Source organism: Varanus komodoensis, unplaced genomic scaffold (assembly GCF_004798865.1).
Source record: "Varanus komodoensis strain SLA01 unplaced genomic scaffold, ASM479886v1 scaffold5, whole genome shotgun sequence".
Taxonomy (NCBI): domain Eukaryota; kingdom Metazoa; phylum Chordata; class Lepidosauria; order Squamata; family Varanidae; genus Varanus; species Varanus komodoensis.
The window spans coordinates 24,671,287-24,694,300 of NW_025336087.1; the positions used below are offsets into that span (position 1 = coordinate 24,671,287).

General features: G+C 41.2%; 1 protein-coding gene across 1 annotated transcript in view; it reads right to left on the reverse strand.

Moving 5' to 3' along the window:
* ST8SIA4 (ST8 alpha-N-acetyl-neuraminide alpha-2,8-sialyltransferase 4) overlaps window positions 1-23,014 on the reverse strand; it is an 87,214-nt gene that overhangs the window by 28,331 nt on the left and 35,869 nt on the right. The window contains exon 4 of the mRNA XM_044446904.1: window positions 19,633-19,926. Within this exon, the coding sequence (XP_044302839.1) occupies window positions 19,633-19,926 (294 nt within the window). The remainder of the gene's footprint in view (window positions 1-19,632; window positions 19,927-23,014) is intronic.

A 23,014-nucleotide genomic window follows, 5' to 3' on the forward strand; every position in this document is an offset into this window, starting at 1 on the left:
CCTTATTATGGGAATTAGAACTGAGTGCACCAGCCCCATGAACCAGAATTGCCCACTCCAATCTGGCCTTTCTATACAGATTAGGTAGTTCTCAATGGTGCTCCTATACACAGTTGGCTGAGTATGCACAGAAATCCCCCATGACTAGAAGCCCTGATGAGGTGGGCAGGAGCGTCTAAACAGGAAGAAGCCCTCTTCCAGACCATTTTGCTCAGTGTGGTAAGGCTGGAAGTTGAGCTACTACCTGAGAAAGTTACTAAATGCATCAGAGCTCCTCATTCAGACACCGTGCCTGAACAGGGTTATTGTTCCCTGCACCTGTGGGGATTGTCTCCTACAGAAAATCACTTCTCAGTTTTGTCTGGTGAAAACCGACCGACTTTTGACTGCACAGAACATTGTGCAGTGACCAGATTGGGTTGACCAGCACAAACAGTGCCTGACACAGTTTTGGAATCCAGCATTTGGTGGCAGCTGTATACCACTGGATGGCCGGTGTCAGGGAAGCAGCATCAATGCATCCACAAGTTTCCACTGCATCTCATATAGCTGCGTGAAGGACACCTAATTGCTCTCGTTCTAAAGCAGTAGTCTTGGTAGTGTTGAGGATTTGACACCACTGCTAGGGTAAACAAGTAGAAGTCAAACTGATATGGGGAGAATTATTTTGGAGACCCAGAAAGGCTGCCGAGTGCAGCTACACCATAGGTATGTCATGGACTTAAGGCCTGTGCATCTAAATGTTTCCTGCTAACAGAATAGCATGGCAAAGCAGAACAGGAATGGGAAGAAACTGCACATCACTGCTCTACTGCTGCCCCTCAATCAACAGGTATTGCTCCTATTTCAGATCTGAGATTAGAGCGGGCAAATGGCACAGAATTATGATCCCACCAGAGATGAACACACATCAGGGGCCCTTAGCTTTGTTTAAATCACACTGCCAGATGAGAAAGGCTAAATCTCTGCTATGATTCAGAGAGTCAGTGCAGTAATTCAGCTGGGTTAGAGTTGAGCTAGTTATGAAACTAACAGCACCAGCATGATGGCTGTCTCTCTGGAAGCATAAACTGTGTGAATTACAAGTACGCTGGGCATGATTACACAAATACTTCCTAAACATATTTCAACCTACAAGCTGTTCCAAAAGCCACAAGGTGCACTGCATGTATGCAATGTGCATGAGAATTTCTCTCTCCCTCCCCCTGCCCCCACCACACACACACACACACACACACACACACAGAGGAGAGGGAGAGAGAGGGTGGGAGGGGAATATTGTCAGGGAATATTTTAGACAGGCATATACTTGTGCTATAGAACAATCTCACATAAGAGAAGGGCATATCCCCTGACTGACCTCCCTCCATGCATACATGTACATACATACACATGCGTACACATACACAAACACCAGGGTTGTTCCAGTCATGCTATAACAGACTCATGCATCAAGAGCAAAGGAGTACGTGATCCAACTCTTCTGGCGTTGTTCCAATTTAGAAAGAAATACATTAAAAATACTCTTTTCCCCTGCGTGCTAGTTTTCTAGAGTCCAGTAGGGCTTTCACGTGGGAGGCACGCTTCAATATGCAATGTTCCACAAGCATTTTCAGGAGGTGTGGCTCCTAGTGGGCCTTATCAAGTGCTTTTTCTCAGCATGTAGGTTGGTTCTAATTTCATTTTCCACCCTCATCATCACTTCATGTTTTTCATAATCATATAAAATGGACATGCCTATAACATTCATTCTACTAAGTATTTTTAAAGAATGACCACCTTTTAATCTCTCCATACATTTTTGGATACTAATCTCTCAAGCAAGATAATATTAAGGGGAGATAAACATATAGCATCATATTAAATTATGCAATGTTTCTATTTTAAATCCACTTAGAATTCTAAACGTACATATCATTAATTGAGAAAAGGGCCCAGATCATCTTGCTATGGTATCTGGTATAGTATTTGTCTATCTTGTTCCAAGCTTTTCTTCCTACTGTGGTGTATTGGGCTTTCTTCCCAATAAGACATGTCCATTTATTTAGAACACCCACATAATGCCCTCAGAATCCTTAACTCAGGACAGAAACTCCAAATTAAAACAAAATCAACACTAATGATGCATACAGTTACAACAAGTAAACAAATAACACAGGTAAAATATCACCTAGTGTGCATTCTGTTTCTAGTGTTAAAAATATAGTATTCTTCCAATGCTTACAATAGAAGCCATTACTATTCCTGAGAGGAAAAGGACTTAACTTTAGACCAAAAAGATAACAGAGTGGGTATTGGATGAGCCTTCTTAAGTAGAAAGTCCCATAATTACACATTTTCTTTTGCTGCAAGCTGCTTGATCTCAAATGGTGGTGACACTCTTGAAAGGTTCTCAGTGAAAGATCAGGTTGATATAGGAGAAAGTGTTCCTTAAGGTACTTGGGTCCCAAACCATGTAGGATTTCAAAGGTTAAAACTGGTACCTTGAACCATTTACTGAAGTGAACTGACAAAGAGATAATTCTCCAGACTGGCCAGATACGGTCCCAGGAATTCATGCATGTCATAATCCCAGCTGTTGCATTTTGAATTAATTATGTCCTCTGTGACATCCTGGATCACCATACGGATCCCCATGGCCAGATTATCTCTGCCTAGAAGAGGACACAGCTGGCACTCCACCTTAAACTTAAGCTGGCACGCCACCTTAAACTGGCAGAAAGCACATGATGCAAATGAGGACACCTGTGACTCAGCTGACAAAGCCGGGTCAAGAAGTTCTCTCAAGTTATGAAGGCATCCAAAACAGACTGACTCTATCCTGCGTTTTCCCTGCACTCATCCTGAAATATTCTCGTTTACTTTTCAGACTCCTAAGCGAAAGGAATAATCAGAAAATTTGCAATTTAATCATTTTTTAGGAAATATTAATTGTGTCACAATAAGTCAGGGTGCATCAGTACTGCAGAAGATCAAGTTAGACTGAGATGGATTGACATTACTCTCTTCTAAGCAATGACAGGTGTGCACAGTACTTATATTGGTAAGGAAAGCTATAACCGAAGGCTCACCAAACCAACCGCAGCCCACCATCTGTGGTAGGTACTCAACAACCCCTTATTTGTGCACACTAGGAAGAAGCAGAAGAATTGTTAAAAGTCCATTATGGGTTGTCATACATGCTTAGTAAGATACTTTTCAGTTTGGGGTTGGGGTCACAGGTTTAGCAGGCCACTGAAGCATGTTCACCCTGAAAGTAGACTATTTGCTAGACATGGAAGCAGAGTTTAAGGGGACTTAATCAACACTTTCATTTGATGTTGCCCAAGAAGGAATGAGCTGGATTCCTTGGGTGGCCTGCTAAATGGTCTGCTCTTCAAAATCTGGCTGGCTGGGGAATGCTGGAAATTGTACTTCCTATTTTGTAAATTATTAGTAGTATTCAGTTTTTGAAATGACTCATAACATAAATTTCTGATGATAAGGCTGCCGAAATTAAATCACAACAACGTCAACCATTTCAAACTAATAAATATGTCAGCACAGCATAAATATATAAGAGATAGATTCACACTGCAGGGACAAGGATAATAAAGCACACAAAAGACCCAAGTATTTTAAAATGTACTAAAAGATTTTCAAGAGCCTTGAATATACAGTAAAGTCTCAGCCTAGGACTGAGTTTGCTTCCTTTGGGAAGAAATTCTAGATGTGGGGGAGGCATCACCAAAAAAGGCTTCTCTTTCCCATTTCCTTGTCCATTTCATTTTTTTAAATTAAAATACAGCAAAAAAATATCTATGGTACCAACAAGATCGATGAACTAAGTCCCTCCAAAAGGACTTCTGAGTTGCCAAAGAAGAGAAGCAGCCTTACTGAAATTAAGCACATCTGGCTATGCTTGGTGCCCTGTTTATGCAACCGTGAGCTCCATCACCAAAGTAAGATGAATGTAAACATGGTACATCAACAATGCCATCACTGGTGCACACAGGACAGAAGCATACCAGTGACTGAAACAACAGTTCAGGAATTCAGTCTTGAATGGGTGAATCAGATTCCTCCACTATCAGCTATGGTGGATTGTATGGTCATGATCACTACCGGCAACAGGAGAGCCATACATATTTAGGGTTCTGAATTATAAACAACGAGGGGCTTGGGAAATGCATGGCTTCAGTGTAATTGTGAAGCAATAACAGAAGCAGGCATGTTGCACTGAATCAAGTGTGGTCTGTGTTCCTGAGAGGCCTGATAAAATCATACCTGTATTATTAATTTATCAGGCTGCTAAATCCTGACCTCTTTTCCTTTAATCAATGTAACACAAGGCATCCTTTTTAAAGGCCTATCATATCAAATATCCATTACAGATACTTAGATTTTAAACAGGCTAAATTAATCAGATATAAAAACTATTGATTTTGCTGTTGCATCTTACCCTGGTGCCTGGGTACATTTGCCAACCAGAAGAACCACAATGCATTAAAATAAAAGGGAACCCTTAAACAAACAAAGGAAATATCAATTCCCCAGAAAGCAAGGCACTTAAAGTAGGGGGATCAATAGCATGCAGACCAGCCAGGGTGGCACGTACACAGCTCTGTATTCATCAGGTGGAATCATACAAATCAGTTCCGATAGGGAGAAGATGAGATGTGTCTGCAGGGAACTGAATCTGCTCAGTTCCTTTCCACCTGAATGGCTGATCTGGAGAATTCTAGCTGCTTCTGTGCAATTACAAGCACTCGATGCCAACAGCTGGATGAGGCCTTGGATCTTTCCAGGCAACACATGATCTCTCACAGGTATGTACGCAGAAACATTGGTGCACATGTATGGCTTGTAGATTGATCTGGATTACCCAGTTACTCCCTGTTACTACTGCAAACGTGAACTGCCCAACCATTTGTATGGCAAATTATTTTTGGTCGCTACCTCCAAATAAAATATAGTCATTCGGAAATTACTCATCAAGACATTACTTGCTTTTTTATGCACTGGCCTTCTTAGCAGATGACAGATGTGAAGGAAGAGCACACCAGGGGTCAATATACATCAACTATGGGACAATGTATTGATAAAAGCAAGATGTAATCAATAAGTAAGTTTCCTTATATTTAGTGAAACTCTGTAAGATTGATTGGTTTTAAGACTAGGACATGTTCAAAGGAAGCTTTTCAGGCCAGAATGAGTAAGTTCCTTTATCTCATTCAAGAGCCAATGGCTTTAAATAAGGGCTAGTGTAATGTACAGATAGCTATTAATGGTTCTTAAAAGCTGAGACCCTTCGATCTGCAGGGGATTAGGATGGCTGGAAGTGTCACTCTCTTGTTCAGCCCAGATTATATGCACACAAAGGTCTGCAGGTATAGTTTTAGTGCCATTTGGCCTCCTGCCGGCCCCAAAAAGGGACATTCTGGAAGAGGGTCAACTTTGGATCCCCTGGCTCCATCCCCTTGTGTGTGGGAATTTTCCTACCCAATGGGAATTCAGTGGAGGAGTAAATTAGAAACAGACCATCCAACTGTAAGGAAAACAGGCAAATAATGCCCACTCTTGTACTCTGGCTATTTGCATTCCAGTAGGTCCCTGGATAGTGGCCATTTGGCTAACAAGGGTTGCTATGTAAGGAAGCAACTGACATATACCTCAGAGTCAGTATACCTCTGTTTATCTAAGGGCCATCTCTGCCATGCCCCATTCACATGCATCTGAGGAGTTTCTGGATTGCCAGTGTGTGTTTATTATTTATTATTACATGTATATCTTGCCCCATAGCCATCTGATGGGAGGACTTGGAACCTAAACCCTGAAGATATGGCTCTGCGCCATGGAGTTCCGCAGGGGTCCATTTTGTCTCCTTTGCTATTTAACATCTACATGAAACCGCTGGGAGAGGTCATCAGGAGGTGTGGGCTGCGAAATCATCAGTATGCTGATGATACCCAGCTCTACCTCTCATTTCCCACCAATCCAGGTGAGGCAGTGGCTGTGCTGAACCGGTGCCTGGCCGAGGTAATGGGCTGGATGAGGGCCAATGAACTGAAGCTCAATCCAGACAAGACTGAGGTCCTGTTGGTGGGTGGCTTGGGCCTTGGGATGGGGGACTTGGGCCTTGTCCTAAATGGGGTTGCACTCCCTCTGAGAGACAGGGTTCGCAGCTTAGGAGTGCTCCTTCACCCTGAGCTGTGTCTAGAAGCTCAAGTTACGGTGGTGGCGAGGAGCGCCTTCCTTCAGCTTCAGCTGATACATCAGCTGCGTCTCTTCCTGGAGAATGACTGCCTGGCGACAGTGACACATGCGCTGGTAACTTCCCGATTAGATTTCTGTAACGTGCTCTACGTGGGGCTACCCTTGAAGACGGTCTGGATACTTCAATTGGTGCAGAATAGAGCTGCCAGGTTGCTGACTGGGACTGGGCGTTGTTCTCACATAACTCCAGTTCTCCATCAGCTCCACTGGCTCCCGATTGAAGTCCGAGCCCAATTCAAGGTGTTGGTTATGACCTATAAAGCCCTAAATGGCATGGGACCTGGATATCTAAAGGAACACTTGAGCCCATATATGCCCTCCTGCCCCTTGAGATCAGCAACGGATGCCCTTCTCCGGGAACCCTCTGTGAATGATATTAGGAGGGTGAGTACCCGGAGGAGGGCTTTTTCTGCGGTGGCGCCCCATCTATGGAATGTGCTCCCCAGAGAGGTCCATCTGGCACCGTCGTTATTTGTTTTTCGGCGCCAGGCTAAGAACTTTTTATTTAAAACTTATTTTAATTGCTAAATTATTAAATTAATTAGGATTTTAAAATTTTTAGCCGAGAATGCACCGGGGGTTTTTAATTTTTTTTAAAGTGTTATATTATTATTATTATTTATGTATGTTTTTATGTATTCTTTGTGAGCCGCCCTGAGGCTTTGTTGCAATGGAGGCGGCATAGAAATGTTTTAAATAAATAAATAAATAAATAAATAATTTCTCACAAAAGAAAATCAGGGGTAGATTTCTAAATATTTTTCAATATGACATGGCAGGTTCTAATATTGCAGAAGCTGGTTAATCAATAATTAGATAAATGTGCATGCATATATTCATCATAGGAGGTCTTCTTGAAAAACATTTGTTCTCAAATATTGATTCAGTCTTATCTTGTAATCAAACCTCTAAAGAGTATCCTAAATTGATCCTAAGACTAGATTCTCCAGTGAGACCTGTTATTTTCTAAGACACTTCCAAGTTTTCTTTTGCACTGAACTTAGGAAACCTTTCTCAGTGATTTTTTCTTTACTATTTAGAAGGAAGACTTTGGGGGCATTCTTACTAGCTAACAGTAAATTGTTAACTTCACTGCAGGATGCAAAGTACGGCTGTTCTATTTAACCAAATTCACAGCCTGCTTCCCAACAAAATCAATGACAAAGCATGTCACAACAGAAAGAAATAGAAAGGAAACCTTGAAGAATATATATTTAGTAAACAACACTAGACATTCAGGCTACAATCTATAAAAATCATCAGGGAGTCAGTCCCATAAACGACAACAGAGTTGAATAGGCATCTTCAGATTATGACTTTCCTTATTCTGCTGTCAAATCCATGAACATTCCCCTGTTCTTTTCTCACACCCTCAGCAGTAATGCCTACAAGTTTTATTGATAGGTATTTCCTACTTATTTGCTATTCATTCCTCAGCTTCTGCGCTGGGGAGGGAAATGACACCAAAACCAAACCAAACCAAAACAAAACAAAGAATTATTGCTTTCTGAAAATTTAAGGAGAAGTGAAAGATGAATGTATTTTAAATAGCTCTGGAACTCAAAACGGAGTTCAGTAATCCTTTTCTATCTTGGAAATACTTAATGCTTCAAACAGCTATATTATTTATTAACGTATGTATATTGATTTGCCATGCACTTAGGAAATCTTTGTTTTTATGTGAGCTTTTTCTATGGTGAATACCCTATAAATGTACAATGGAAATAACTTTTCTCCTTTATGAGAACAGTACAGTAGTTTCTTGTCTAAAAGAAATAAACACATATCACGCATCTCCATTCAGTATCGTATCAAATTAACTAAATGACTAGAATGTTTTGGTTCATGTGTCAATTTCTGCAGGTCAAAGAGGTGCACTGGGCATAATGGATTAATTTAATATCGAAGGGAGCACTCTTATGCATGTTTGGATTAAAAAAAAAAACAGGCCTACAACTCCCAGCATGCTCTAGCTTGCAGTTGTATGACCTTTTTCCTGTCTAAATATTCATAGGGTCATGCCTAAAGGCATGTATTATTATTTTAGAGTTCTGCCTCTTAAGTGTGAGTATCAGTCAATATATTTATAGCATTTTACTGGGAGACTAAAGCATGTTTCTAAGCTTGTCTTGATTGTGTCTACTGATTTTCACTGCAGCATCCTGTGAAGGAGATCCCAGTCATATTTAAGCCTGCTATTATTTCATTTCTATACCACCCTGAAGTGAAACTCTCTGTAAGGAGGAAGACGACACCTGCCTTCCCTGACTCCAATGTACAAGCTTTTCCTTTCTCCTGCAAATGTTCCCAGGTCCAGAGGAAAATTGGGAAGAAAAGCCCATGCGCACAGGCGGGGTTGTCCTTTCTGATGTTCCACTGAGCACACTGACATCAGACAGAGTCCTTTGAGCATATAGTTGAGAGCAGACTGACAATTATATTCTGGGAAATAACAAAAGTTGTCCCAAGGATGCTGCCTCATGCCCGCTGCTTCCTCAGTTCCTGTACAATCCTTTTGCAAGTCCCAAAAAGTCCAAGTGCTTGCAGTGCTTGCTAAGTTCCACCAATTAAGCAACAGTCTCTTCTGCTACATGTCAATGTCCAGCCTCACTCTTATGTGCCACCAACAATTAACACTCATCCTTGAAAGGGACACTTCAAAACCCTACTTTCCCACAGACTAGTCAGCATTTACTCCTACTACCAGACTGTCAACATAGGACAGGAAACAATCCTGCCATGAGAAGTGTATTTTTGAAAAAACATATACGAACGGTCTTCCTGACCTTAATCAGTTAAACTATACACAGCATCTGGTAGGAAGTAAGCAGACACAATGCTATTGTCTATCACAAAGCAGAGTTGGCAATACATTGTCATCGGGAAGGAAAAAAACAGGATACGCTTTGTGTAGTGGATCTAGTCAAGAAGAATGCATGGTGAGGTATCATATCCTTGTAAAACATGAGGAAACATGAGTCTCTCCATTTAAAATAAAGCATGCAAGGAAGAGTTAAAGTATTTTTCTAGCAGAGGGGGCAAGTCAAAGAAACCAAGATGATTTTTTAAAAGAATGGTAATATATGTTTATATTATTCATGCCTCACAGAATTGTTCCACATATTTAGAACTCTAAAGCCCAAGGCCATTTTTGTGCTTTAAGAAACTTGCTTTAAAGTTTCAATATGAAATCCTAAGAGCTGGAAGACCTGCAAGGCTCTTTATATCCTAATAAAGAAACAAGCAAACTCTTTAAGACAAGCTGAATAATACTTTTTCAGATCTCCCCAAGAACTGTAGGCCAGCATACCGTAGAGACACGGACATTCTCTGATCTCTTCCCATGTTAACAATCTTACAGTGTTACAATCTCTCATGTTTTAAACAGTCTTACAATCTATATGGCTGATCAGAAGTAAGCCCAGTTCATTCTGTAGGACTTACTCCTGGGAAAATGTGTGTAAGATTGTAACATAACGATGCAATCTTATATGTCTCTTTTGAAGTAAGCCTCTCTGAGTTCAGTGTGGTTTACTTCTGGGTAAGTGGATATATGATTCCATGTCAGTTTCTTAGCTGTAGAAACACTGATTCCAAAATTACAGTTAGCGGTATGAGGCATCGTGGTCCACCATCACCACTCTATTGTTTCATAAACACCTATGAGGGTGGGCATTTTTTTTCTCCCAAAGATGCTGCAGGACATTACGTTTCCTGAAACACCTTCCTACTATTTGAAAAGGAAGTGAGGAAATATTAAAACACTTCCTGAAACATTTTCCTAATATTTGAAATAGAATGAGGAAACATGAAGAAGGATGTCACATAAAATGTTGGGATGCAGGGATGGAGATGAGCACACCTGTATAGGCATTATGCCCATAGCACTTCAAACCCCATAGATGCCCTCTCTGATATGCACACAGAACCATTTACACTTTTCTTCAATGGGGGATGTAGCTCTTTGTGCCTCCTTTTGCACCTCTGGCTTATTAACCTCCATGCGAACATAAAACATCCGGGGACGCTCTAAGGAGACCTCAGTCTTGAGGTTGCGTGAAATCCCTGAATCACGGCAATGGATCTTTTTATAGTAAATGGTGCAATGTGAGGTCACAATGCAGCATTGCACATTATACGCTCCCACCACTGAATTAAGTGAGGAAGCTTAATTCCAAAGAAATATGTTGGCAGTGACTTCTAAGTCTCCATATAATTTACCATCTCATGTTCCAAAAATGTAACTTCCCTGAAGTAAAGCATTTGTTTCAAAGCTATTTTTGCATCCTAAAAATTAGAATTCCTTTAAGATTAACCTATCTGGCACTTAAATCTAGCTACATGGAATTATCATGTGAATCTCACCTTTCAGTTACTGCTTCAACTTCTTGCCCTTAAATTCTGAATGCCACAGTGCACTGAATCCCTCAATTATTTTGTCAATAATGGACCCACAGATCCATATTTAGCAAATGCTGTTAGAAAACAAATGTTGTGCCATTGTCCAAAGAACAACTCTAACACAAAGGAAGAAGACCTCCAGCCCCAAAAGCTGAAAAATACAGCAATTGATTGTAAAGCTCCAGTAAGATGTAACTACGTGTGTCCATATATATCTATATAGCTATATCTCCACAGGACAGGTTAGTGAATATGATATTGCAAAGATAGACAAAGAGGTCACAAGATACGGCATTGCAATGACATATAGCTAATCTATAAGATTCACTATTTTAAAAATCGGCCATATAACCCTTTGAATTACCCCCAGATTTCACAATGACTTTTGTCCTTTTAACAGGGCATGAATACTACAAAAAGCAATTTCCTTTTCAAATACTAGGTTCCAATTGTTGTCATATTTAACACCAATATTTATTTATTTATTAACACCAATGTTTGTTTGTTTGTTTGTTTGTTTAGGGGACTTCTATGCCGCCCCATTTGACGAAGCCTCTGGGCGGCTCACAACCATAAATAAATAGAATCCAATAAAACAATATAAATTAACAATATAGATTAAGTCGCCCTGGCCAAAGAATAAAATAAATAAATAATATTAACAATTAAAATAACGTTTGAATAAAAAGGTCTTCGCCTGGCGCCAAAAAACAAATAACGACGGCGCCAGGCGGACCTCTCTGGGGAGCCCATTCCATAGATTGGGCACCACCACAGAGAATATGTACATGTATATAGCAAGGAATTTAAGCATGATTTTCCTGAATTATTTGCACATCCGTGCAGATCAATAATGTTGAAAACAGCAGCTGTTCACATTGTAAATGGTCCCATAGTTGTAAAGAAAAAGAGGAATCTAATTATATGCCAGAACAACAAATTGATGAAGTGACCGAAAGAGAATGGAAGTACATAAAACCTGATGTACAGACATACATTGCCTACTAGTCACATATTAATCACTTTGGTAATCCTACTGCTAGCATATACAATGGTACCTTGGCTCACGAATGTCTTGGGTCACAAACAAAAATTTCAGGAAAATTTTGACTTGGGTCACGAACTCCACTTTGGGTGGTGACCAAGATCACAGTCATCTCCCCCCCCCCCCGAGTGGGGAGATGGCCACAGTCGCAGTTGCGTTTGTGCAGGGAACACATGTGTGATCGCGGCTGTGCTGTGCCCGTCTTTCCTGCAGGAGCGCACCCGTGATCGCGCACATCTTCCCTGCACAAACGCAATGTTATAATAATAATAATAATAATAATAACAACAACAACAACAACAACAACAACAACAACTGCGATTCTGGCCATCTCCTCATTCGAGGGTGGGGGGAGATGGCCGCGATTGTGCTGGTTGCGTGGGGAGATGGCCGAGATCGCGTCCGTCTTTCCTGCAGGAGCGTGCCCATGCCAGGGTTTCTTTGAAAAGCACCATCCCACCCCAACATAAATGTAACGAACAGAGTGTTGAATCTGATGAACAATAATGTAGTCTCTCATTTCCAGAGGATTATGCAGCGCAGGAAAAAACAAGTGACTATAGACAGATTTTTTACCAAAATCTGCAGCTAAGAGACAAAGAGAGGAAACCCCTGAAAGAGATCTCCCCAATGTCCTTACGGAGGGGGACTCTCACTCAAAACAATAACCTCCCCCACAGCTAGGTCAGTGTTCTCCACTGTTCTGTACTGTACTTTATTACTTTGTTGTTCTTTGTCACTTTGTTTCAAAATTTCTGATTAAAAAAAAAGTTACAGAACCGATTAACCTTATTTACATTGAGCCTTATGGGGAAATTTGACTTGGCTCACGACCAAAAACTCGCTCACAACCACATTTGGAGGGGCCAGAACTGATTAACCTTGTTTACATTGAATCTTATGGGGAAATTTGACTTGAGTCACAACCAATTTGGGTCACAACCAGAGTCGTGGAACGGATTAAGTTCATGAGCCAAGGTACTACTGTAACTGTGGTATAGCTCCAAAACATATAAAAACATCCAGGGGGCAGGAATATTTACTAAAATTTTGGGACAAACAAAACACAAAGGTGGGGAGGAACAAGTAGATGGAAATGGGCCAGGATAATTATTGGTACAGAAGCCCATCAGTCTCCATGGCACACCACGGCACACAGTTTGATACATTGAATGTGTATTGAAGGAATGCAAGCTAGGAAGGTGGGGGTGAGGACAGCTGTCCACCGCAACCACAAGACCACTTTCTTGGTCACAGCTTAGCTCAGATGCCATCACCTTATATGAAAAGTTGCTGCTCACCTTATATGAGCAGCACTTGCTCATACTGAACCCTGCTTTTGGAGCCCTTTGTGATACCCTTTCTTCAAAACAATACTTTATATCCTGCCTTCTGTTCTCTTGCAAGGAATTCAAGGCTGCTCACACGGTCCTCCTCCTTCCATTCGCAACAACCCTGTGAAGCTGGTTAGCTGGGAATCAGTGAGCTTCATGGCCGCGTGGGACCAAAACTTGGGTCTCCCCATCCCAATCTAACACTTTACTATACCACACAGGCCCTTTGTTTTAACCACCTAAATAAATTGGTATCATTAGCAAATCTGGCTGCTGCACTGCTCATTCCTAATTCCAGATCATTTATGAACAAGTTAGGAGCATTTGGTTGCACGATAGATCCCTGTGCAACCTCAGCAATTACATCCCTCCACTGGTAGCATTTAGCATTTATTCCTACTTTCTACTTTCTGTTCTTGAACTGGTTATTGATCCCTAAGAAGACTTCTGTTCTTATTCCATGAGTCTATGTTTGGTTAGGGAGTTTGTTAAAAGACTTTTGAAAGTTCAAGCCAACAAAGGAATAGTTTACATGAGTGTGATTAAATAAACCACAGTAGTTGCTTAAGCCATGGTGGGCTACAATGAATGTGTGAATGAGGCCACTGTACTGGATCTTCCAACAGTGAGGCACGATCCCTTCCATACGTATCAAGAGGATCCGCACTGGGAAACGGGACTCCTATGTTGGCTGTCACAGCCAGGAGCATTCTCCTTCAGGGTTGGGAAAATGAGATCTCCGGAGGGAGCAGCAGAGATTGAGTGGGAATCTAATTCAAGGCAAGCTTGCTGGAGGAGGCGTGGGGCTGTGTCTACCTTGCACTTGAGACTGATTTCCGAAGAAGGGATTCACATTTTTAGCATGCCTCTCCTTCAAACAATTGCTCTGTCTGTAGTTATTGTCTGCAAAACCATCCCCCTATGTTCCAGATAAAGGTTTCTAAAACAGTAATAATTCAACTCAGCTATATCAAAGAACTCTAGATGCAGAAAATGCAAAGTCATCTGAAATAAAAGATTGGCACTTTGCTCTAAATTGATTTTTAGCATGCGCTTGTGTGTCACTGATATCCTTAAGAATCTTTTCTCCAAAAAGAAGGACAAGGAGACCACATGCCCAGTTTAGAGGTTTTGACATTACTGAAGTATAAATAATAAACTATTCAGTTGTGCACATACATGCAGTTTTTAAAGTTGAAACTCTTATAATACAATGTTACATAAAGGCTGGCTGGAAAATAATTTCATTCTGTTCAGAATATCTTCAGAGCAGTTGAGTCCCTCAGAAGGTAAAAGATATTTTGGAGCCATACAAAGGAACACTTAGCTATCGGGGATAAATATTCTGTTTCCTCCAAAACAGTTTAATGGACTTGCTTAGGCCATTAAATATAAAATTGTACTGTCTATCTGTTTCCTACTCAGCTAACAGCCATCTGAGTTCAGGTTGCTACTTAAGGAGATGCTATTAATGAGTGCTTGTGGTAGGGCTTTGACAAAAATGCGCCTGTAGTCTCTCTTTCTCTCTGACAGTGGATTCATTTCTATGCATTAAAAAGCATCATGAGAACCCTTATGACTTTGCTGACCAAAATCTCATCATTAAAGTCCATTAAAAAACCCTCTGTAAATGCATGCTTTATGCAAATGCTCCCTTTTTAATTTAAAACACAAGGTACTGTAGAGTAGACAAAATGGAGCACAATGAAACTGTTTGCAAATATTCAGAGGAGATCTCTCCTATCTTCTGGATAAAATCCAACTATGATACATCTTAGATGTTAGCACAGCCTTGGGGCTAAAAGGTTATAGAGTGCTCTGTGTGCTGGGCCTTTGCCACCCAGAGCCCAGAACTCCTGCAACAGCTAAAAATGACGACAGAGAACTAATATCCCTCCTGGCTATCATCAAGCTGGAACATGGAAAGCTGCCCATGCGATGGCCCACACCAAGACAAAGTAGGCAGAGGGAGTGCGGGTTGGTAGGCAACATGTTCGCCCCACACTGGACACACTTGCGAAACGCTGTCGCTGCGCCATCGAGAAAGATAGGAGAAAGGGAAGTAAGAATGACAATAGAAGGGTTTATTGTTTTGTATTTTTGGGGAGTGGTAGTAGTGAGAGGGAGGGGGAGGGGGAGGGGGAAGGGAGTGAGAACAAGGTTCTTTGTGATTGGAAACCAGGGAATGAGTATCAGGGAATAAAGTTGTAAATAAGTTGTAAAGACGAGTAGAGTAAGGAAATTTTGTAAGAAAAAACGAGAGTAAGCAAACAAGCCCAAGGCACTGCAAACGGTGGTTGAAAGCAGACTGGTGAGAGAGAGGGGACTCCGCCCATTTATACTGGGGAGAGCGGCGGCAGAGTTCCCACCGAAAACCTTATGGCTATGAAATCTTCCCGACGGCAGGCACTGCTCAGGCGCAGCACCCATAGATGTGTGATGCACAGAGACCATGACGAGAATGTCCAAAGAGAACTAATTCCCCCCCTGGCTATCATCAAGGTGGAACATGGAAAGCTACCTGATTTGGGGTAAGATCTGTCTGTCTTTCCCAGCCTGTGCCAACCTGGCACCCTCCTGATAGTTTGGATCACAACACCCAGGAGATCACCAGTTGGCAAAGGCTAACCTTTGACTTTGCTGGCTGGGGCCAATGGGAGATGAAACCCAAAACTTTGGAGGTCAGGTGGGGGAAGGCTGGTTTACACTCACTGGCAGTTCTGTAAGTTCTCACACAGAGCTCTTTTCTAGAAGCCCTGTCTCTTTAATGGCAGTGGTATGGCATTGGGCATGAGAAGATGCTGGGCATACAAAATATGTGCTCTATCAATGAATTCCTCTACCTTGTCAGAACAAGCATCCATCCTGCACCCTCACAGCATGCAGAGGTATCCAATGGTGGCTGGTGGTACGGATGTGAGAAGAATCCCCAGCAAATTCAAATGCATTCAGATTTCTATGAATCTAATCCACATATTTTGCGAGGGACTGGTCTTTTCTGAACTATGCAGATTCTGAAGACTTGCAGACTTTTTCTTTTAAACCTGCTGGGAATTGCACACAACTATGGGCTGGGGTGGGGGGGACAAACCAAAACTGCACTTTCTCCCCATAGGCTAAAGCATAAACATGCAGGTTGGAGTGAATTTGTGTGCTATTTTTTCCCACTTTGGAGGCAGGGGATTTGTGCAGATTCCCATTAAGAAGTACACATTAGTCCATGCACATCAGTGCTAATACAGATTAGTTAATGCACATCAACATTTTTGAACACATGCCATGTGAATCAGTGCAAGTAGAATGAGATTGTCCTACAAAAATTCCAGTGCCATTAACAAGTGGATGATGGAAGGAAATGTGTCTGATAATCCATGAAACACAGATCGAATGAAATGAACAAAACCTATATTTTCCTACAACTTCGATGATACTATTCAAAATAAATTATGTTGCAGTTAAGTAAAATACTGGATGATCTGAGACCTACAGAGGCATCTTCTTGTCTCTCACAAATCACTGCCATCTCTGTTTCATCAACAGTGCACCCTTCATATCTGTCTCCTTGGAGTTTCATGCAGTCAAGGATAACTTATATACTACTGAAGAACCTCATTAGATGCTTTTTCACAGCCTCCCTGCTTCCTCTTTAAAAGGCAGAGTCTCAGTGGGTGCATCATAAACCCTTACACTTTTTTTCTGTACAACAGTCTTCCACTTCCTATTGTACTTGTTCTTATGCCTCCACTCGATCTGAAGCACTCCTTAATTTGTCATAATGTGCTTATTAGACAGCAACATATAGGATCCTCTTTTCAGGAACTTGCTGTGCTCAGTAGCAGCTAAAGCGAGCAACAATATCATCCCCTTTGTTAGAAAAGCAAAATTACTCTTTCGGCAAGTTGCTATCTACTGCACAGATTCAGTTCACACTAGGCTTGATTCACAATAGAACACAACACAATACTGGATCTGCTCAGGCATCCCTGGGGGACTCTCAATCCAGGATAAATCTCTCTCTTTGTGTGTTTCTTTCCCTCTCATACACACTTTTGACTCAAGCTGAGGCAGAAGGTATAATAAAAGAACACGGACATGCAGCATGCCTTTGAACATGGTCTTTCCTTGGTAAAAGGGCCGTGTGTACTACTTGATAGAGGACGGTTCTCTAACTAAAGACTGGAAGGGTTGTTCCGCCCAAGGCTAGCATAAAGAGAAAAGATGGAAAGCAGCCGCGGGCTTGACATTGTTGATCAACAGTTAACACATCCAGATGTTTATTTATTTTATATTTTATTTAAACCATTTTTAAATATTTTTATTGGAATGCAACTCCCCACTTCCTTTGTTATCAGCTATGATGGCTACTGCAGTCCAACACCATTTGTGGTCCATTTGCACAGCATCCCTGCTCTAAAGCTACCATCAACTGGTGCATTGTGTTCTTCCAAACCATTGCTGAAGTTGACTGCAGGGGTTGTGCAGTCCAGCTATGGAGATTACATTTTTATTTAGCATTTCATGGAACAAGGCTATTATGAGAAAAGAGGAAAGGCTATTTATTTTATCATTATTGAGTACCCCTGCTTTCAAAATAATACTTTTGAAACACATTTTCATAATAGTCTATGTATTTTCTTATTCAAAACATAACTTTTGAGAAGTATTTAGTTGGTAATGTTGTAGTCCTAGTAAAGCAAAGACAAGCTAAGATAATGTAGGAAGAAGCAATCAAAATCACCACTATGTCAACAGAACTGGCTGCTGAAGGGCCAGCATGCTCAAACTATCAGGTAGTTCATGAGATGCCAAAGTCCATGGATTTGATCCTCGGCTGGAACTACCTCACTTAACTAGGAAAGTTATTTCCCTTGACCATGCAAAGAGTTAATCTGCTGTGAGGCTGACACTTTCTCTCTGGCTTGGATTTTAATCAACAAAGAGAAATGCCAGGAATAGTCTCTCCCCACCCACGTGGTACCTCCACCTTCCTGAAGTACTGTCCTAAGTGTGACTTTGCCAGCATCTCTAAGATCTTGCTCAGAAGTCCACTTCCACTGGCCTCTGCTTCATTTGCAGTGACACTTGTGTTATGGGCTCCTATAGGGTTTCCGTGCTTTTTACATCTTTACGAAGCCCACTTGGAGGGCTACCACCAGGGAATTGGAATAATGTGTCATCAAGAAGTATAAGGTAACACTTAGTTCTAGTCTCCTTATTATCTGAATCAGATGAGGCTGTGGCCATGCTGAACTAGCACCTGGATGCAGAAATGGGTTGGATGAGTCCTGTTAAGGCAGAGGCACTGTTGTGAAACAGTCTCCAGGTCTGGGGAGGGGGTGGTCATCCTTCTCTGGATGGGGTTGAAGTTCCCAAAGAGAAATGATGCAGTTTCAGGGTACTTCTGAATCCCACTTTCTTACAAGTAGCCTTGGTGCCACAGCATGCTTTTGGCCAGCCTTGACCAATTTACTAAACCCAGCTGTTTCTGGACAGGGAGATCCATGTTCTTGCAATGCCCAGGCTGGTGCAATTCAAATATTCCATCAGTGAAGAAATACCAAATTACTGAAACTTAAACTTGTAGATGACACAAATATTGCTAGTGTTTTAAGGATAAGAACACATTAGTTTTATAAAGCATCTTCAATTCACAAGGAATGCCCTATTTAACAAGCAAGCAATGCTCAAAGTATTGGTCTCTTTGATTGATTCTGCCATTTCTAGCAACAGCCATAGTATAACATTAAATATAACCAAAAACAAAACAAAACAAAAACTCAGAAAAGAAAATAAACAGCACAGCAATGCAATGAAAGACTGAATCCTGGAACTGAGGGCCTCCAGGAGGACCTAATATACCACAAGAGACAAAGAGTTCAAATGTGACAAAGTGGCTAATGTGCTTCTTGATGCATGAAACAAAGAAAATAGGGCACTAGGAGACAGATATAATCTTACACCTCATTAATGATCAAGGCACATCATTATTAGAATAAGCTGTTTGAGTCAACTGTTGATATTTTCTGAATTATTAAGGAGAGCCTGAGAGGCTTTAAAAGAGGTACAATAACAATTAGGTGGAAAAAAATCACAAAAATATTCAATGTTTTATCTCTTAAGCTTGTCAAATCAAACTTTTCCCTATTACAGGGATAAGGAGTATGGATACTAACATCCTGTATCTGTAGTGTCCTGTTAAGAGGAATCTTTTTCAAAAATTATTTAAGTATACATGTTAAAGGATAGAATCCAAACTTTCAAATCTGAATGAAGTCAGAACATTTAATCCTGGGCTAGCTGGCTCTGCTCTAACTTAAAGGATTTCAAATAATTCTTCCAAAGATTCACATACTTCTGTTCATAAAGAGAGGAAGGAAAGGTCACCAAATCAAATCATTCCCAATGTTTGCCTTTGAATGGGCTAAATGAATGAGAAACATTTTCTCCCAAACAAGTGTGGCTTTATCAAATGTATAATCCATTATGACTGGAATGGAATTATCATAAACCTTTTAAAGCTATTCTTTCTGTCTTGTGGAAATTTTAGTTATGAGTTCTATTGTGCCAAGGACAGACCAGTCTTTTCCAGACACTTACCCTCTGACAGCATGAATAAGTCTCAGTGATGGATAGGCAGTTCGCACTTTCAATTTATTCTTAAGGATTAATGCATTAACCCACTCCACATGCTTCTCTCCGCCTTTGACCATGAAAGCAGGGATCCAAAGGACACTGTCATTCAGCATGGACAGTCTATGCACAAATTTTTCTCTGTCACTCTCATTCCGAAAGCCTCCAAATGCTCTTTGTACAACTGATGGGTTCATGGTAATAAAATCTGATTTAGTTCCCACATCTGCAGCAAACTCCACCACGGGAGCTAGATTGCACCTGAAGAGGAAGAGATTAATGGAAAAAATAAAAAAAATGAAACATTAACTCAGATAAAAAGGTGTGCATGAAGTTAAGGCTGATAATGAACATGCAGAGCTGCTTTGAAGGAGGTGGGCAAAAGGAGTAGTGGCCTCTGACATGGTTCAGCATAGTACTGTGCTGGGCAAAGATGCCTTCCTAACAGTTTACCAAATTTTGTGTGTAATTCAGAAGCATCTTGAATCCCACTGAAATCAACATGGGCATAACAATTTACTATGCACTTAAGTCATGCCATAATCAGTGCAATCCTATTCATGCTCTGGCTAAGTCCTACAAATCCTAGCGTTCCCCATCCAGCCATGCTGGGATTTGTAGGGCTTTGCTTCCGTCTAAGCATGCATAGGACTGTGCCCTCATTCGCCCAGTAAATGGACCACCGATAGAAAGCACAAAACATAGTCCCACTGACGAATGACACTAACTTTCAAGGAATGTTCTGTTATTATCATGGTATAAGATACTAAACAGTACTCTTGGAGTTAACACAGTATAAATTACACAAAATGCACAAGTGATAGTAACTTGGTAATTTTTATCTGAATGCACATGCAAATATTCTGCCGTTGGAATACTAGAAGCAAGCATTTGTGGCTTGAATTTCGCACCCTAATGCAGCAGGGCTTACCTATGTATCTGAGAAAAATATGGCTGCCATACCAGCATGCTAACTTCCCCCTCTTCCTTGTTGCTTGTCATGTGAGCCTGATGAAAGATAGACAAACTTCTGGAAAGCCTAAGATGTCAATGTGTCATGGCAGCACATCTTTTAAAAAATGCATCATGTTCTCAATGGTGAGCAGGGTAGAGTGAGGGCTATGTGTACCATATGCTATTTGGTATTCACAAATAATCTTTAAACAAAATTATACTGCACTTGATGTCAATTAGAAGTCAATGAAGTCTACTCTCTCATATAAATTAACTTGCTCAGACATTGCCATTCATGGCTTACACAAGACACAGCTCTTTCAACAATGGTGCCAAGCATTTGTAACTCCTTTGCATCTCACCCTTTCCATCCTGACTTTTGGCAGCGGGCAAAGGAGGTACTTTTCTAACATACCCAGAAAAGGGCTCCTTGTTAACTTCTATTTGAATGGTGCTACCAATATTGTGGACATGCTTTGCTGGACTTTGGCTGCTTTTATTGTTGCATTGTTGACCGGTTATTTTTTTACAACAGTTTTAATTTCTAACTTGCCCCCGAACAGCTTCTATTTCAGACCACTGATGTGATAATCTAGAAACTGAACCTTAAGATTTTGAAAATGTTTCATCATGTAAACAACCTGTAAACAAACATTCCAGCCATTTACAGCCTGGCCCATTCCTCCGACTGAAACTGCTAATACGAGCACATATCTGAAATGGCTGTCACTCTCAGACTGAGTGTTGACTTGAGGAAGCAGGTGCATTACTATAAATAAGAGCAGCAACACAAAAAATATATAACTAATTCATCACATCCTGTGAAAGGCAGCGATACTACACATTCCTTCTCCACATTCATATTTTTATTCAAGGTTGTTAAATGTATGTTGGCTGGTGATGAGGAATAAGTGACAACCAAGTAACTTTATAGACACTTTACTATTTTAGCTTCGGTATTTCACAAGAGGAAATTGGTGGACATTTTAATCTTAGAAGCTTTTGCAATGCCATTAGGTGAAGGAAAACCAGCCTTCCACATTACTGTTAGAAAGAGCCACAAAACTGATGAGGAATCCATCTTGCTGCTGCTCTCTGCACCGGCCCTACCTTTTAGGTCTTGAGGGAGTGAAGCATGAAACTACTTGGGTGGTGACAGTAAGCATTACTCTTAGGTCCAGTTCTTCATGGAGTGATAGACATATCTGGGTTGTAATAAACTACAGGAGAGATGAGCATGATAAAGTACACCCTGAATGAAAAAAGCTTCGGGGAAAACCCTTTTTCCACCGGTCTGTAAGGAAGGCTAGGTTAAAACTGTTTTGATTTCTGAAATGTAATCTTATGCTTGAAATAGGGTGGCTGGGGAGTTTTTTGGCAGGATGAAAACCTCCATGACTGTCTTGAAAAGCACCTCTGCAGTGGCCCTCTGCTGGTAAAATACCAGAGATATGCGGAAAACTACATGGATATATCTCACCAATGCTGAGAATACAAAGTTGAGATAAGGATGTACCAAGGAGACATCAAGGAAGGAGCAGACTTACACTATATTGGATGCTCGGGTCACTCTTCACAAACAAAGCAAGTGATATAAATTAAAACTTTTCCACTGAATTCAGCAGAAAAGGGGAGGGAAAAACCCTGCTGCATCCCCAACTGCTCAAAGTGCTCTTTGAGAAATAACCCTATTTGCTTAATGGCAAAGAAAATTGCATGGGGAGGGCCTGTTGGCCACCTCCACCCCACCATCAACAGGGCAGAAAAAGTCTGCTTTACTGTGTATAATTTGGAGCATTGATTGTCCAAGGATTCCAAATCGTGTGGAGAACATACCCTAGTACAACATGTACTCACATGGGGAAATGATTGCCTGAATACACCTCAACACCCATCAAAGCCCTACATCAGCACTATATAAACCTGACTTGTTTCATGAAGTCCACTGGGTTAGAACATGGCAAATCGGAACCAGTCAAGTCCTAGAACATCTATCCAGTCAAGGAAGCCCCAGTAAATAAACATGAGTTAATTCAACGTGTGGTAAATCAGGTCAGAGGCATACGATTGTACAGCAAATGCCCCCATGCCATCACTGTAATATTTGTGTTTAACGTGTGAATGACTCACTTGGAGGGGCAGCTTTTGTAAAGATGTGTGGGGCTTCCTTTAAGGATGCTCCAGAAGCAGGAGTAACTTGGCTGCTGTCAGGGCTGCCGCTTTTCGGCACGCAGCTCCTTCGCTAGAGTATTTGGTGCTGGGCCAAATTTAAGGTTCCAGGGCTCATGTACAAATCCCTGAAAAGCTTGGAACAAGAATGCCTTGTGGCTAACCAACTTGTCTAGTCACTGAGGTCTACTGGAGTGCCCTCTCATTGTGGTCCCATATGGCCCTA